The 18,588-nt window shown below is 42.9% G+C and overlaps 1 protein-coding gene across 3 annotated transcripts in view; it reads right to left on the minus strand.

The window, feature by feature from the left end:
* Positions 1-3,671: 3,671 nt before the first annotated feature.
* TRIM37 (tripartite motif containing 37) overlaps positions 3,672-18,588 on the minus strand; it is a 48,773-nt gene continuing 33,856 nt past the window's right edge. For 2 of the 3 annotated variants that reach the window (XM_063296227.1, XM_063296236.1), the window contains 6 exons: positions 13,798-14,109; positions 11,327-11,458; positions 10,605-10,785; positions 9,688-9,806; positions 6,473-6,634; positions 3,672-5,012 (listed from right to left, as the gene is read on the minus strand). In XM_063296227.1, coding sequence (XP_063152297.1) covers positions 4,924-5,012; positions 6,473-6,634; positions 9,688-9,806; positions 10,605-10,785; positions 11,327-11,458; positions 13,798-14,109 — 995 coding nt within the window. In that variant the 3' untranslated portion in view covers positions 3,672-4,923. The remainder of the gene's footprint in view (positions 5,013-6,472; positions 6,635-9,687; positions 9,807-10,604; positions 10,786-11,326; positions 11,459-13,797; positions 14,110-18,588) is intronic. The other variant, XM_063296246.1, reaches the window with a different exon arrangement.

An 18,588-nucleotide genomic window follows, 5' to 3' on the forward strand; every position in this document is an offset into this window, starting at 1 on the left:
GATCCAACTGCTTCTTTCGGATGGCTGTCTTCAACGGAACGTGCAAAAGCCATGCTCTGAAGGCACGTCCTAGTTCTTAGATGCTGCAGAAATTTGACGCTCTTCCCAAAATGCAGGTATAATTGGAAGATCCTGGCCGTGGAGCACGCTCTTAGGTTTACAAAGTTAACTTCATGCCTGTGGATTCATAGATGGATTATCTGCTGCTCACCCTGTTTGACCCTGCAGGAAGGAACCTGTCAGTGCATTCCTACTGTGGTCCAGTACAAAATAACTGTTACAAATAGAAAGTGTACATTTCTTTCATCACATAGTGGTAGAGTGTATAGAATCCATTTGTGAGGCAAATTTTCAAATGTGGTATAATACGTATTTTAAAAGTAGTTGTTCCTGATCCGGTATGTGCTGCTTGATTCTATACACTAGGCAAAGGAGGAAAAAGAAAAAAAGAAAAGAAAAAAAGCAGTGCTTTGTGACATGCCGTGTTTTTTCTTCATGCCACTGGTAAATAGGAAGTAGTTCTCTTCAGTTAAAACTCCTGTGCCCTCATTTGCTGCTTGCTGACGTAAGCAATAAGCTCCTTTTAAATTAATGATAATGTTCTGTATCTTGTATTTTGATCCTTTAGCTGGTGAAAATGTACAAAAATATAGGTATTTAACAGTGTTAATGTTGGTTGTCTGTAAAGTGTTTTGTAAATCTGTGTATTTGAACAGTGGTGGTATTTGCATAATGAAATCTTTCCAATAAAGATCTGAAGTATCCCTCAAGTTCACACAATCTGCATCAGTCGTGTAAGAACACAGAAGCAGGAGCAGTTGGCGAGAAGACAGACTCTGGGCTGTCCTTCTAGGGGCTGCTCTAGAGCTGCTTGTGAATTTATCCACTGTGACTTTCAAAGGGATTCCTTTAATCCCCTCCAATAGGAACCGCAGAATTACGAGGAATGCAGCAGGAAATGGAATAGTAGAGCAAGAAGCCATTAATCCGTTTCAGCTGCACTGCAGCTGCACAGAAGAAAGGTAAAATATTTATGCTCTGAAGTGCCATCAATCATTCTCAGCACTTCAGAATCTACTCCCACTTCCACACAGCTAATCTGTCTCTCCACTTCCCGAAAGAGCACAATCCTGTAGGGCCCCTACTAAGCAAACTAGGGACACCACGCAAGCAAGCAGGGAAGGATATTCTCCCTTTGGCCCCTCACCTGGCTCAAAGAGAACAGCGATGGAAGAGAATGCTCAGACAGCACCTAACCCTCCCCTGCTACCATCTTAATAACTTCCGAATTAGAACCTTCCATCTCGATTCATAAAGTAGCCCTCTCCGTCCTGTGTCTACAGTGCTCCATTGTTGTATATACAGAGGCAACTTTGCTTTCTGTCCTGTTTTGTTTTTGGAGGAACAGTCAAGCCAGAAAAACAACTATGCAGTGTAAGTTCAATGTGACTACTGAGAATTATTGTTCAGGTGGCCCTTTCCCTTGCCTGGACTCTTGTTATTACCTCTGAAGAATCTGAACACCTGTTTTTCCAAGGATCAGCTTGTTCAGCTCCAGAAAGAAAAGAACCACAACATGCCACAGCCGGGGTGGTCATGCCTGCTAACAAGGCTGGATTTCTCTTTATAGTACAACCTCTACAATAGGACTAAATATTAGCCACCAGTATTAACACACTGAAGTATTCTACAAATGTCAAATTTGGTTTGACAGAATAAAGCATTTGTCTAACCATCCCTACTTTTAGAAAGAAAAACGCCAGTTAAGATTAGTTGGAACAAGGCTTGCTTGGGACAGAGCCAGCTGACATTCATCATTATTACTAAAATGTTAGAACTGTGCATTCTTAAGAATGCCAAGTATATTACAGAGCTAATGAAAGGTAATTGTGTTGTCATGAAACTAATTAAGTAGGTCAGTTCAGCAGAAATGATTTAGTAGTATGTTGGGAATCTGTTGAAAACTTTGTTCCAGTAACTTACGAATTTGGTAGGGATCATGTATTAGCCATATTTTATTTATTAAAGCTGTTCACAAAAGACAAGGACTATGTTCAACCTCTACCAGTACCTTAATAAAACAACAAATCTCAAATCTCCTGTCTACTTATTTAATGACAAATAACATAAAATCTTGAGCTTCTCTCATTTCATAGGCAGTTAAACTATCACCTGATTTTCTGCTTCTAACTGCAGAGAAGACCGCATAATTTCATGTTACAGAAAAATCAGCAAAACCACAGAAGAGAGGTACTTAGAAACAGCAAAACTTACAAATGCTGGGGAAAAAATCCCTCAGTAGGAGAACACATTTATTTGATTTATATCTTGTTTTTTCCTCTAGGATGAAGGCAAAGTATGTAGCACTTTCTTCCTGTTTCTGCTTCTCAAGAACTTGACTGCCTGGTGGGCTGAGTGTCTCCCTTAAAACCACTCAATGAGCTTCAGAGCTGAGAAAAAACTTGATTCCCATTCTCCCAATCATAGTCCACTATTTAACCAACATTCCATACAAACCCTCCGCGAAATGAAAATGGCATGGGTTAGGGTGGGAGAGAAAACAGAAATAATGTAAATGGAAAATGGGGGAGAGATCTGAAGTTAAAAAGCCTACAGACACCTATCTTCCTATCTGAATAAATCACTTTCTGGTTGTCTTAAGAGAACCTACTTTAAAATATCACCAGGAATGGAAGTGAGAGCATGTCTATTTCAAAACCGTGATACAACAGCAAAAAATCTTGCTTTTTCTTAAGCAGTCCTTCTTAAGTCTTAATTATTTTTAAAACACTTTTATAATTCAAATTATTTTGAAGGTAAATAACAAGAGAAGGGAATTCCTTAGAATGCTGGATCTTAAGACTAGATCTTAATTTGGTTAATGACAGTCTACAATGCTGCTCCCAAAGGAAATAAAAATGCTTTTAACTGGATTAGCTTCCTCTGCTCTCTGATTCAAACTCACTTTTCAAAAGAAAATGGCCTGGAATATTTGTTTTACTTAAAACACTGAAGAAGGCAGCTTATCCATCCTGCTTAATGTGCAGTATCTCTATTTCTCAGCAAGCCGAGGACTGGGGGTGCTCATCTGACAGTGATTTGGGACTGAAACGTTTCAGAGTTACCACTCTGGACCATGCCATTCCAGGGACAGTTTCTGGAGATACGTTCTCAGTCATCAATCACCAATTTTACTCATCCCAACACCAGGCCCGTTGTCACACCATGATCATTTGCTACTGCAATTATATAATTGTCGCTATGCATAAAATGCAAGTATTACAACTAGAATTTGTGGGCAGGCAAGAGCACTGGACCTAAAAGTTACTAGAAATGCGTCTTACGGAGATGAGAATTACATTTTCCAAGAGAAACTTTGGCCCTGTTATTCTGAATAAAGCAGGTAAGTAACAAGAATGATAGTAACTCTAGTTCTGGAACCACAAGCAAACCACAGGGTATCATCTGAAGAGTGGTGAAATCTACAGAGAACGGAACCAGCTGGTTGCCAAACCAATTTTACACATTCATCACCACTGTTGTTCTTATATAAAAACCCAACAGAAAACACTCTGCTCAAGGTGCTTTGCAAAGATGTTGATGTTGAAACTAGTGACTATTTCTTACACACCCTCATCTCTCAGGAGCTTGAACTGCACAAGCATAGTCAATTCCACATTCATTTTATTAATTAAAGGAGTGCAAACGGTTTTCACCTGAATTTTTACATTTGTCAAACATTACATTTACAAATGGATATTTCTGTTAAGTGTGACATTCAGGAGAAGATAAATACACCAGGATACATTAAGTAATATTGATATAGTGATAACATGCTTTTAAGGGAACAGCCAATTAAGCATAAACTCATCGAATGCCTTCAGTAGCTCAGATGCAATGCAGAACATCAGAAAAAGGCTGTCTATTTTCAACTGGCCAGGACTGGGCTAATTTGGAGAGGGGGAGAGAGAGAGAGAGAGAGAGAAAACTCCTTCTGGAAAATATTTAAGGAGCTTAAGACACCAATGTTACACCATTTAAAATAATGGCAGCAGGGAAGTGTCCCCTCTTTGTCCCCTTAAACCTTGTCATCGCTGAGGAATATGGCTAAGCTTAAAATACCTTTTGGAGGTAAATCAGGTGCAAGTTTCTGTTAAGTGGAACTGGAAAACCAGCGCAGCTAGATTTTCAGAGGAGAGGGTCGGGAAAAGTCTGTGTAAGGCATTTGCAGAAAATGCTGGGCGATGCCATCCTCAAGAAACAAGCTACTGAGTACTAATCAAGCTTCAGACCGCTCCAGTCACTAAAAGCTCTATCTGGGACGAAACAGAACAAACTGGAGTAATTCCTTATCAGAAGCAGTCTATGTCAAATAAACTAACAAAGGATAAAGACAGATTAGAGAAGAAATCAGTAGTCTTTACAGTGGGTTAGCACAATATGGTTTTGTCTAGTGTTCTGAGGGTGCACTCCAAAAGCAGATGGAGTCACAGCCCGTATGGGGAGTGGGGCTTCTCTAAGGGACATGGAAGTTTCAAGCATCTACTAGACTTCAGGAGTCCACTTTTGTTCCTTAAAGCTTCCCAAATGCAAAAACAGGCCTTTATGCATTTGGGGCAGTTCTGAAGAACAAGGATTCAGCATGATCTCACCCTTCTTCAAGGAGGGAGGGTAGCAGTGCCCTAACACAGGAGGTCTCAAAGGTACACTGAACTTTACTTATTTGATCCAGACTTCATCCTCATACACGATCAGCTTTCAGCTATGAGGAAGAGCAGGACAAACACACAAACCTCCAGATGCTATGAAGTCACTCAGGTAGCAAATTGCTGGTATCACACAGGCAGTTCCTTTGCAAACTGTTTAGCCCCAAAAATCCAATCCTTGTAAACTTTCAGCTGATGCAGCAGGAAGAACCCAGTATTACCTTGCACTGTCCTTCCCTGTGGCAAAGGGGAGATCTTCAGGGCCTATCTGGTCACCCTCCGGAAAAACTGAGCATAATTCTGAGGCTGAAAACAGAAAAAGTTTATAGTGAAGACTCCTGATTTGGTGTGATGGAAGAGTTCAACAATGGGCTACCACACACTCAGAAAAGAAGAATCATGTGACCCTGATTTTTGTCTTGCAGGTGGGTACTGCTGAATCAATGCTACCTCATGGCTAGCTTGGCTAAGAATCCCTTTCTCCACTGGGCTGAAGACAAGACGGAGTGGAGGGAGGACAGTCCTGGTACCTGTAGGTTTTCTGACTAATTAGAATCAGATTTTAATGCCTCTTTTAATGCCTCTTTACTTAACTAGAAAAAAACTTTAACTAATGTTTTTGTCCTGATTCTACAATGGGGTATGTTCAAACTATATCTCCAAGTAAGATGACAATAGCTGAGACTACTGGGGTGGGGGGGAAGACTTGCCGCAACATTATTTTTTAATGAATTGGATCCCCAAGAAAAGGTGTGTCCAATCTAGGAAACTTTCAAATGTCAGTCTTGAAAACTGAAAGAAAGTAGCTTTAGAGTCATTTATTAGCAGAAAGTTTTGATAAAAGGTAAGCAAAACGCACCCAAAATAAAGAGTCAAATCTAAGAAGAGAGAAGTAGAGTGTCCAGTTGTAGCAAGCTTAGAAATAAAAATCCACATCACATGATTTTTGCCTTCCTGAACAAAAGGGAGAACTATTTCACTGTTGGATGAAATCAACTGAAAATAAAGTAATAAAAAGAATAGAGTCAGAATCAAGCATAAGCCACTGGGTTGTCTTCTCTTCCTTGCTACCTAAACAGGTAAAGCAGTGTTCCTCAACCTTGGCCACTTTAAGAGGTGTGGACTTCAACTCCCATAATTCCCCAGCCAGCTTTGCTTTGCTGGCTGGGGAATTCTGGGAACTGAAGTCCACACCTCTTAAAGTGGCCAAGGTTGAGAAACAGTGAGGTAGAGCATCATATGGGCATGGTGCAAGAAAGCAATGCTGAGAAGCCAGCTACCGGCAATACACCAGAATGTCCAGGAGCTCAGTTTCCCTACCTGTACAGATATTCAGAGCTGGAAAAAAGGTCAAGCGAGAGACAGCCCACGGAGGTCACATATGTGACACTGTAATTCTTTCAGAGAAAAAATGGGATGCTAACCCATCGGTTTACCTGGCTGCTATTGCATGATGCTAAGGTCAGCTTGAAGTGCCCTGGCCAACAGAAATGTCAATGCCTTATGACTTTTTAGAGGCACAAAGATACCCATTTTCCCTGTTCAGAACAAAGTAAGGCTGCAGCTTAGAAAAGAAAATACACCACAGAAGTTGGGAAGAGCAGCTATAACGTTCACAAAGAGAATGCAACATAGGCGAGAGTGCTTCAAACAGAGGGAGAAAGAACCCTAACAAAGCCAGAAGCAAATAAAGGCTAACAAAAAGGGGGGGAAAAAAGGCCACTTTCAAAGTCCAGGCACTGGTCGTTGCAAGGGAACCTTCTTACCGTCACTTGAAGGCTGAGTCTGGAAAGCCTGGGTGTAGACCTCTGGGGCGCCACAGGCAGTCTCTGCATCTTCCTGTTCATCATTCTCTGTGTCACATTCAATGTCGCTGTCACTGCTCATGCCTGGCAAGAGGTGAAGGACATGCTTCTGGCAAAGTCCAGCTGCACCCGGAAAGGAGGAGAAGAGCTGACTGCTCGGCACTCATGCGTTGCCCTCAAAAGGAGAGTCCAAAAGCTCCCCGTACTTCTATCGGATCTACAGAAAGGCTTCCTAGTGGGTAGACAAGGTAACTACGGCTCTGGAAAATTCAACTGCACTGCCCCCCTTCCTGCTCCCGCCAGAGGTCATCTAAGGGCACGATCGATACCGTCTCAGTCTCACAACCAGGCCTGAACCCTGACTGAAAGGGGTCCAGGTAATTGGCTTCATCCAGAGCCCTTTGAAGCTGTCGCGCGACCACTTTCTCAACAACCTTCCCTAGAAATGGGAGGTTGGAGACTGGACGGAAACTATCCCGATTAGTTGGGTCGAGGGGTGGCCCCTTCAGGAGGGGGGGCACTGCCGCCTCCTAAAGAGCCAGCGGGACCACCCCCTCCCTCATAGAGGAATTAACAACTGCCCAGACCCAATCACGTGTCCTCTCCCGGGCAGCCTTGACCAGCCAGGAGGGGCATGGATCTAGCACAGAAGTGGCCGAGCTAACAGCTACAAGAACCCTGTCCACTTCTTCAGGTTCAACGGGCTCGAACTCCTCCCAGATAACCATGCAAGACTCAGCCTCCGTAGCCCCCACTGGCCCTGCATCAAGGCTGGAGTTCAACGCAGAGCGGATGCGAGCGACTTTACCCGCCAGATGCTCGGCATATTCCTCACAACGGCCCTGAAGGTAGACCCCTGAACTACTCCCTCCAAGGAGAGTCTGGGCCACCCAAAACAGGGCCACTGGGCGGTTATCTGCAGATGCAATAAGAGCGGAGAAATAGCCACGTTTCGCCGCCTCTACCGCCACGAGGTAGGCTCTAATAGTGGCTCTAGCTCGTGTTCGATTGTCTTCGCTCCCCGTCTTTGCTCCAGGCATCTCTTAGTCCTCTTAAGTCTCCTCAGCTCCTCTATAAACCACGGGGAGCCGCGGGCATGGAGAGGCCGCTCAGGCGCCATCCAATCCAAGGCCACGGCCACTCTCTTGTTCCATGTGGCCACCAAGGCTTCATTTGGACCATGCAGCAGACTTCCCGGAACAACCCTACGCTCCCCCTGAAACCCAACTGGGTCCATAAGTCACCTGGGGCAGGCCGATCTAATAGGCCCAGCCCCACTGCAGAGGTCTGATATCTCCTGATCGAGGTTTCACATTATGACAACTGTGTTATCTTCCTTCTACTAGCTACATTTTGAACGTCACACTGGTTTTTAATTTGGATATGTTTCTCTAGATATGGTACATCAAATTATGAACTTTGTTACGTGAAAAATTTCCTGGGAGAATTTTTTAAGTCTTAAAGGAGGAAGGTGACAGGGAGAGACTCAAGCATGCTTCCTGAACCCTAAGGGCTCATGCCATCAGCTGGTTTGTGGAACAATCTTTGAAGAAAGAGGGCTCCAGTTCTTATTTTTGCTTCTAAGAATATTTTATTAATGATTTATGCAGTTATCCATAATCTATCTTAGGAGGACAGAAATAATATTAATAAATATTTAAAAGCCCCCTCTCCACTGACGGATTTAAAAAAATTATCAGTAGATACGGTACTCTACTCCATTTAAGCAAAAGGAACTTGAAAGGGAAATCCAACCTTTTGCTTTAATTCCATCCCCATTTTCAAATAGTTTTTATACTAGCTGCAAAGCTATGAGAATTAGAAGATCTTAGATGAAAGTTATAAGCATAACAAGAGTGCCTCACTGTCCAAGTATGGCTGATGATCTATGGGCATTCCGCCCTATGTTAAACCTTCTTAACATGTTACTTACAACCCAATTCTCTATGCTCTTAAAACGTTGAAATCCACTGGCATCAACAAAACTTAGAAGCTCCCATATTTAGAAAACTGGCTGTCAGCCACATGCTGGGTTCACACTGAAAATCAACTTAATCTGTTTTTTTCCTCTTATTTCTGTTAATCCACCTAACGATACTCCTTGCTTCTGCTATTTAAGGTGCTTTTCACAGCTGGTAGCTGGGCATCCAGCACTTTGTCTCATTATCAGCAGCGTATCAGTGAACTGCTGTTTGATAAAAGCTCCAAATAAATTGCTCCCTATTTAGCAGCTGAGGAAGCACTGCAGCTCTTGGAACCAGATTTTCACTGAACAGCTTCTTCAGACAGGACAAATATGCCAAGTCCTACCAAAGAAACATTCTGCAGTTGTAGTTATTATCATCTGTTATTGCTATACCAAGATGCTAGAGGGTTTTTATGAAATATCCATTAAAATGGGCCTTGTTTTGTACACAAAGCAAACTTTAATAGTGCAGTGAGATTTCCCCAGCTCAGAACACAGGCTCCCAATTCCTTTGTCCTTGTGTAGTAAGAAAACCACCAACATTCTCCGTCTCCATGGCTACAAAATGGCAAATCAAAAAGGGTCTGTTACTTCAGGTTCCCCTATCTGAAAGGGAACAAGCAGCAAAGGGCTTCCTGGGGTTTTCCACAATGCAACTGTAAAAAGAAACTCCCTTTCTTCCTCTTCCAACCACCAAGCTGCAACTACTAACAGTGCTTAAAGCATGGTGACTAAGAAGGAACATTCAGCCTGAGGTCAGACGCGCCTCCTGCAACACTTTCACAAAATGGTCCCCAACAGGTAATAACGGATGCCAGCATCTTAGTTCAGCTTTAAACAGCAATTCATCACCTACTGAAATTCCAGTGAGTAAGGAGGTAGAAGGCGGTTTTACAGATACGAATGGGAGAGGAAGAGCATTCCAAATCAACAACTAATTCTGCGACCCAGAAAGAAGAGCGCCTATGGTCTTCCCGTAGGGTACAGCAAGCCTCACGCTCCAGGAATGTTTTAAAGATGCAGCTAAAAATTCCACCAAGCCCATCATCCCAAAGAAATACTCAGCAATTACAAACCACTACTCAAGTTATTGATATACAGTTAGCTCCAGCAGCCTCTCAGCTTTATAGGGCTTGAATCTGGGTTAACAGGAAGGCAGTAGCTGATCAGGACATCTCTAGTTTTCTCCAAATCCTGAGTGGAGCCTTACCTTCCTCAAGATTTGCAGAGGCCCCTTCAGAGGGGACTACTTGGAGCTCTCCGGATTCAGTGCTGTTCTCCAAATCATCTGACTCTGTTGCTTCCAGGCAACATCGATTTGAATTAGGCCTAAAAAGAAGAGGAAAGGCAGGTTGGTAACAAAACAGCCCCAAAGCCTAACGTATTTCCACGTTTGTCATTTAACAGATTTCAGGGTTAATTTGAAAACACATGATGGAACTTTCATGGGCTCCAGTTTTTTCTGAAAGGCCACAATGATGTCCTCCTTTCAGTTAAAACAATAAACTATATCATACTACACTTTGCAGAACCAACTATGGTACATGCAAATGAAAACAGGAAGAGGGTTTTTCTGAGGGCGAGGGGCAATTGCAAAGCATTTAAGACTGATGTTTGGACCTGCAATATTACCAGGTCTCTACCAGAAATTATAGGCTGCCTTAAATTTGCAACAGCAAAAGTTGCTGTGAAGAATTCCAGAGGTGCTAAATTTCTTACCCAGAATTTGCAAGAGTGGAAAACAACTGAAACAAGATGTACTCCCAATTAAGATATATGCCATGAAAACAACAAGGCAGGATGAAAGAAGAGAAGAGGCTTTATATTTACTCTCCGTAGCACCACAGGAGAAGAACCAACAAGTGGACGCTTTACGTAAGTAAAGGAATAAATAAGGAGCAATTTCCTGATCGTGAGAGCTCTTAAACGGTGGGACAGCCTGCTTCCTGGAATTGTAGGTGCTCCACCACTGGTGGCTTTCAAGCCAAGGCTGGACAGCCATTTTTCTGGGACGGTCTGAAGATTCCTGCCCTTGGCAGGGGGTTGGACTAGAAGACCTCCAAGGTCCCTTCCAACCCTAGGATTCTAAACATGTTCTTCTTCAAGTCACATGCAGTGCAAACTTACCCCACAGCTATTCCTTTCCTGGCCTTTTCCACAGCAATTATGCCATTTAAACCAGAAACGCCCGTGTTGGAATCAGAAACCTCACATATTCTGTCTTCAGTATTAGACAGGGGATCTGAAGCACAAGACAAGGATCTTGGGGAGCCACGACGACTGTTGGGTTTTGAGTTTCCTAGGCAACCTAAAGGAAAGCAAGATGAGTTCTCATGATGTTTTTCCAATCCTGAAAGATACATATAATACTGTATGTAATACATATCTGCCACAAGCAACTAGTCTTTGAGAAAAGAGGATTTTCCCCAGTCCTTGTTGGTTTGCAACACAAATTACATTCTATTCTACCAGCGCGATCAGCAACAATATGGAAAGCCATGCATAGCATACTAGTGGGTATCACGGGGTGGGGGGGTGGGGGGGCAACAGCTGAATACTCTTTTTCTGTGCATGTCCATACTGTAAGCTAATCTTTTCCAATCTCCATACCAGACAGTCTTCTTGTCTGGTATTTGACACAGAGCTGTTAGCTCTTCTCCAACTTCAAACAATTCAACGGGTGTTTCCTCCTTGGATCGCTGGTGGTTTGCAGCTCAAATTGCGTTCTATTGTATCTGCTCTATCAGCAACCACAGGGAAAGCCCATGTCCAGAAGGAGCAAGAATTTCAAACAAACAAACGGCTAAATAGCATGCAAATATACCCATATGCCACAAGTATGTTTGTACCTTCAGAGGAAAGCTGACAGTCTGGCTTCAAAAGTATATTTCCATCGCCACAATCCATTGCTCTTCGCAGAGACAGGCTGCCTGCTGCCCCTGCGCGACCAGCTTTAGTTGAATTGTTTTTCTTATTTGTGGCTGCAGGATCAAAAAAAATCTTTAGCTTTAAATACAATTAATATTTTAAAAAGAGAAGACATGGGTAGATCTGGCTCAGACTTAAAAGGCAGACCACCACTTACCACTACCATTATTTTAGAACCACCTTTAAAACAAGGTATTTTATATCATCCTCAAGGATGGGCATTTTCTTCCTTAACTGAGGCTCCCGTGTGGTTTGTTTCCTCTACGTCAGTGATTTTCAACCCAGGCACCCTCCTAATGCATGGACTTCAACTCCCAAAACTCCCAAGCCATCATGGCCATTGGTGAGAATTCCAGGAGCTGAAGTACACACATCTGGAATTTGCCAAGTTTGGGAACACTACCTGTGTTACTGCTTCACGTTGCTATTTACCATCCATACCATGTATACAAATGCACAGAGCACAGGGAACAAACAAGAAATCTTAATGCAGGAAGGTGAATACAATTTAATGTAACCTGGTGGCCAACACTCATGAGTGGAATGCAAGGACTGAAGGGTATAACTCATTCAAAAGAACAGGCCAGAATTAGGGTTAGGCTTAGGGTTAGCATTATACATAAAGAACTGCATGCTTGTACTGAACTCCAGGAATTTGAGCACATTAGAAAAGCTAAAGTGTGAAAGCAAGATAGACTTGCAAAGAAAACTTAAAGCAACAAAGAAGGAAGAAAACCTAAGGGATGAACAGAAGATGGTAGAACAGCAACAGTAACAGGGAGAATGCTGAGCTCCTGAACTCCTACTTTGGTTCAGTCTTCTCCCCAGAGGGGAACTGTGTTCAAATGAATCTAAACACAAGAACAGTCAAAAGGAAGGAATTGTATCCCAGGGTAATTGAAGTGATGGTTAGGGAGCACCTGGTAACATGACAGGTTTTAAGTCTTCAGGACCTAAGAATCTTGAAGGTGTTTCCAAACACCTTCATGTAGGAGCTTTCAGTGATCTTTGACAAATCGTTTAGGATGGACATAGCGCCAGAGGACTGGGAAAGGGCAATACTGTTTCTATCTTCAGAAAAGGAAAAAAGAGGACCTGGATAGCTAAAGAGAGTCAACTTGATGTTGATCCTGGGCAAATCTCTAGATCAGGCTGTTAAACAGTTGGTTTGTGCACCTTCAAAAAAAGAATGCACTGCTTGATTGGAGCTAGCATAAGTTTATCGAGACGGTAACGGGCCTGGATGGTGACACTTATCAGGAACTGTTGGAAGTATAAGGTATTAGTAGCTGGAAGAAGACTGCAGGGAGACGTGAGAGCTGTCTTCAAGAAGGGCTGGTACTATACAGAAGGCAAGCAGAATTGTTCAGAGTCATTACAGGAGACATCGTAAGGAACAGGGAGTTTAAATTACAAGGAAGTAGATTTCAGTGAGACACAGGGAAAACATCCTAATGGTAAGAGCTGTTCAACAGTAGAACAGATGTGGAGGACTCCCCTTTGCAGAATGCGATCAAACAGAGGCTGGCCATCTGTCAGAGATGCTGCAGTAATGGATTCCTGTACTGGGAAGGAGGTTGGACTAGATCAGTATTTCTCAAACTTGGCAACTTAAGACATGCTGGCTGGGAATTCTGGGAGTTGAAGTCAAGTTGCCAAATTTGAGAAATGCTGGATTAGATGAACTTCCAAACACTGCATTCTTTGATTTTAAAATTCATTAAAAAACCATAATTATTCCTATTCTTGGACGAAGCACAGTTCAGTGAAAGAACAGTAACAGCATTTCTAATAAAACAACATTTTCAGGAAGTGCTGATAGGAGACACTCTGTGCCAGATCTGCTGCCAACAGACAACACTAGGTTAGAGGGACAATTTTTTAAAAATGTAATATGAAAACAATTTCCAATGTACATTAAGAGTCCACTATTCAGATGGAGGAACTGCTTTATTTACAGTTTAATCAACTGGCTTTCCCCCAAGCCATCTATCAAGCTGAACTCAGCCTGGCTCCATAAGTCTTCTAATCCTCCAGTTGGCATGAGATGGTATGAATTAAAAAGGCACCTAAACAAGTACACCAGACCGCTGGCAACCATTAGCTTGTGCATCCCATGAACTGTGCATGTGAATCTCACTGGGAAATGTGCAGCACTAAGACAACTGCCATCAGCAATCAATGCTCTCGCAAAAGCAGATTAATCTTCATTGCTTTCACTCCCAGTCTTTTCTCAAAATATGTAGGACTTAGAGCTTATCTGTGTTCATCTAAAATCAGTGCTTTATCGATGTAGGTGCATTCAGGTCTAGGATTTTAAAAGGCGGCACACAGCAGGTACGTAAAAGGCTCCCTTCTTACAGAAATGACAGCTAAACCCATTTCCACTTACAATTCCGAATACAGCAGCTAGAGAGGGATGATTTTGTCAGCAGCTCCCTCCCAAGTTCTTGAAGCTTGTTGTAGCCTTCTGTCCCACAAGCAGCCAAGGCTCCCTGGTCCCCGGGGAACGAATACGTTGCCTGCCCATCAGAAGAGGTGGTGCTGCTACTCCGAACCTCTGATAGCTGGTTCTTCACATCTGACATTTTACTACGTACTTCAGCCATCTGGCTCTTCAACCTCTTCAGCATCTTCAGATCTGGTGGAACACGCCACATTGCCTGGTGCCTCCGCTGGTCTTTCTCTTTTAAAGAGTATGATGCTTAACAGGGAAAAAATAGAAAAAAGTGTTAAATTCTGCAAAAACATCCCAAGGGCACCCCATGGTAGCATCTATATGGATCTTGGATTAAGACCTTATTTATAAGGTTTAATTTCCACATAAGTCCGCCACTGCCAGTCCTAAACCAGGATGAGACAGGAGGACGGCTGAGCACTGGGCTAGCAACTCGATGCCGTAAAAGATTTTTTACCACCAGCGAAACAATAGATGCAATTCAGTGAGATCTGATCGAAATTGTTGGAGAGCAACTGTTGCCCAATCTGATGTATGGCAGAGGCAGACCTACATCGACGTACATGATTCCCTTTACCAATTCATTGCTAACCAAAGCTGTACATCAGATCTGAATAGCAGCTGAGACTTCTTTCTTCAACTGCACATCCATTTAAGGATACAGCATATGTAAGGTTTAATGGTTTAAATTTAATGAAGTATATTTAGTACCCTTCAGCAAAGGATCATTACCTTGTCGTGGTGCTGGAGCTTGAGCACCTCAATGATGCCATGAGCTAAACCGTGAAGGGCCACCCAAGACGGGAAGGTCATGACAGAGAGGTCAGACTAAACGCGATCCCTGGGGAAGGTAATGGCAACCCACCCCAGTGTTCTTGCCCTGAAAACTAAATGGATCAGTACAACCAGAGATATGCCGGTATACCATCGGAAGATGAGACCCCCAGGTCGGAAGATGGTCAAAATGCTACTGGGGAGGAACCGAGGATGAGCTCAACTAGCCCCAGACGTGATGACGCAGCTAGCTCAAAGCCGAAAGGACGGCTAGCGGCCGACGGTGCTGGTGGTGAACGGCGAATCCGACGTTCTAAGGATCAACACACCATTGGAACCTGGAATGTAAGATCTATGAGCCAGGGCAAATTGGATGTGGTTATTGGAGAGATGTCAAGATTAAAGATAGACATTTTGGGCGTCAGTGAACTGAAATGGACTGGAATGGGCCACTTCACATCAGATGACCACCAGATCTACTACTGTGGACAAGAGGACCACAGAAGAAATGGAGTGGTAATTCATAATTAATAGTCAAGTGGCTAAAGCAGTGCTTGGATACAATCCAAAAAACGATAGAATGATCTCAATTCGAATTCAGGGCAAGCCATCGAACATCACAGTGATCCAAATATACGCCCCAACCACAGATGCTGAAGAAGCTGAAGTAGAGCAGTTCTATGAGGATCTGCAGCACCTACTGGACGAACCGCCTAAAAGAGACGTTATTTTCATCACAGGAGACTGGAATGCTAAGGTGGGCAGTCAAATGACACCTGGAATTACAGGTAAGCATGGCCTGGGAGAACAAAACGAAGCAGGACATAGGCTGATAGAATTTTGCCAAGACAACTCACTCTGCATAACAAACACTCTCTTCCAACAACCTAAGAGACGGCTTTATACATGGACTTCACCAGATGGACAACACCGAAATCAGACTGACTACATCCTTTGCAGCCAAAGGTGGTGGACATCTATACAGTCAGTAAAAACAAGACCTGGAGCCGACTATAGTTCAGATCACGAACTTCTTCTTGCACAATTTAGGATCAGACTAAAGAGATTAGGGAAGACCCACAGATCAGCTAGATATGAGCTCACTAATATTCCTAAGGAATATGCAGTGGAGGTGAAGAATAGATTTAAGGGACTGGAATTAGTAGATAGGGTCCCGGAAGAACTATGGACAGAAGTTCGCAACATTGTTCAAGAGGCGGCAACAAAATACATCCCAAAGAAAGAGAAAACCAAGAAGGCAAAATGGCTGTCTGCTGAGACACTAGAAGTAGCCCAAGAAAGAAGGAAAGCAAAAGGCAACAGCGATAGGGGGAGATATGCCCAATTAAATGCAAAATTCCAGAGGTTAGTCAGAAGAGATAAGGAATTATTTTTAAACAAGCAATGTGCAGAAGTGTAAGAAGACAATAGAATAGGAAGGACAAGAGACCTCTTCCAGAAAATTAGAAACATCGGAGGTAAATTCCAGGCCAAAATGGGTATGATCAAAAACAAAGATGGCAAGGACCTAACAGAAGAAGAAGAGATCAAGAAAAGGTGGCAAGAATATACAGAAGACCTGTATAGGAAGGATAACAGTATCGGGAATAGCTTTGACGGTGTGGTCAGTGAGCTAGAGCCAGACATCCTGAAGAGTGAGGTTGAGTGGGCCTTAAGAAGCATTGCTAATAACAAGGCAGCAGGAGACGACGGCATCCCAGCTGAACTGTTCAAAATCTTGCAAGATGATGCTGTCAAGGTAATGCATGCTATATGCCAGCAAATTTGGAAAACACAAGAATGGCCATCAGACTGGAAAAAATCAACTTATATCCCCATACCAAAAAAGGGAAACACTAAAGAATGTTCAAACTATCGAACAGTGGCACTCATTTCACATGCCAGTAAGGTAATGCTCAAGATCCTGCAAGGTAGACTTCAGCAATTCATAGAGCGAGAATTGCCAGATGTACAAGCTGGGTTTAGAAAAGGCAGAGGAACTAGGGACCAAATTGCCAATATCCTCTGGATAATGGGAAAAGCCAGGGAGTTTCAGAAAAACATCTATTTCTGTTTTATTGACTCTTCTAAAGCCTTTGACTGTGTGGACCATAACAAATTGTGGCAAGTTCTTAGTGGTATGGGGATACCAAGTCATCTTGTCTGCCTCCTGAAGAATCTGTATAACGACCAAGTAGCAACAGTAAGAACAGACCACAGAACAACGGACTGGTTTAAGATTGGGAAAGGAGTACGGCAGGGCTGTCTACTCTCACCCTACCTATTCAACTTGTACGCAGAACACATCATGCGACATGCTGGGCTTGAGGAATCCAAGGCTGGAGTTAAAATCGCTGGAAGAAGCATTAACAATCTCAGATATGCAGATGATACCACTTTGATGGCTGAAAGCGAAGAGGAACTGAGGAGCCTTATGATGAAGGTGAAAGAAGAAAGTGCAAAAGTTGGCTTGCAGCTAAACCTCAAAAAGACCAAGATTATGGCAACCAGCTTGATTGATAACTGGCAAATAGAGGGAGAAAATGTAGAAGCAGTGAAAGACTTTGTATTTCTAGGTGCGAAGATTACTGCAGATGCTGACTGCAGTCAGGAAATCAGAAGACGTTTAATCCTTGGGAGAAGAGCGATGACAAATCTCGATAAAATATTTAAGAGCAGAAACATCACACTGACAACAAAGGTCCGCATAGTTAAAGCAATGGTGTTCCCTGTAGTAACACATGGCTGCGAGAGCTGGACCATAAGGAAGGCTGAGAGAAGGAAGATCGATGCTTTGGAACTGTGGTATTGGAGGAAAATCCTGAGAGTGCCTTGGACTGCAAGAAGATCAAACCAGTCCATCCTCCAGGAAATAAAGCCAGACTGCTCACTTGAGGGAATGATATTAAAGGCAAAACTGAAATACTTTGGCCACATAATGAGAAGTCAGGACACTCTGGAGAAGGTGCTGATGCTGGGGAGAGTGGAAGGCAAAAGGAAGAGGGGCCGACCAAGGGCCAGGTGGATGGATGACATTCTAGAGGTGAAGGATTCATCCCTGGGGGAGGTGGGGGTGTTGACGACCAACAGGGAGCTCTGGCCTGGGCTGGTCCACGAAGTCACAAAGAGTCGGAAGCGACTGAACGAATAAACAAAATATTTAGTACCAAAGAAAGCAACGTCAAAATACTTCGCAAATGATCAGTTAGGCAAAGGATGATGGAGGACTGCAGGAACGTAAGGAGCATGTGGACCGCAGTTCTGCTAACTGCTATGTCTTTGGAAGGCTCCTAAGTGAGAAAAACTAACTTATAGCAACAAATACTCCCCTAAAAGAAAATTGAATTTGAATGGCTCACTAGAGATTATAATGCCAGACTACAATATGCAACTACCTTGCAATATCCAAATGGTGTATAGGCCCATTACCTAAGGTATCATTTTACTGGAATAGCATTTCAGAACTGGACCAAAGATAGATGAATTTTCCACAAAACATAAAGGCCCTCTCTGGAGCATAATCTGCAAACAACTGATTAAAAGTAGGATAACAAGAGTGTTTGCTTTTCATGCTTCCTGATAGGCACAGAACTGTATTAAAGAAATAAAAAGGTTAACAGAGAAGGTCAGGCAGCTGAGTCTTCTGTATGCAAAATGACACGCAGTTTGCTATGGAAAGATATACTGAAGTTTCTGAAAATATAAAAGGGAAGGAAAAAACCTATTCAGTTTGCACTGTATAAATAATAGTTATATTTCTGGGCTCTTTAGAATCTTCCTGAAGAGATTCATTATCCCAGAGAGCAACCCCAAATTTCACAGCTTTAACTAATACTTTACTACACAAGGATAAACCCAAACAATCAACAGGATGATTTAGCTGCTCATCTCACATACGTGACTCTAGGTGGCTTACAATAAAAATAGACAAAGTGTTTGTTTGTTTGTTTA

This window comes from Candoia aspera, chromosome 1 (genome assembly GCF_035149785.1).
Source record: "Candoia aspera isolate rCanAsp1 chromosome 1, rCanAsp1.hap2, whole genome shotgun sequence".
Taxonomy (NCBI): Eukaryota; Metazoa; Chordata; class Lepidosauria; order Squamata; family Boidae; genus Candoia; species Candoia aspera.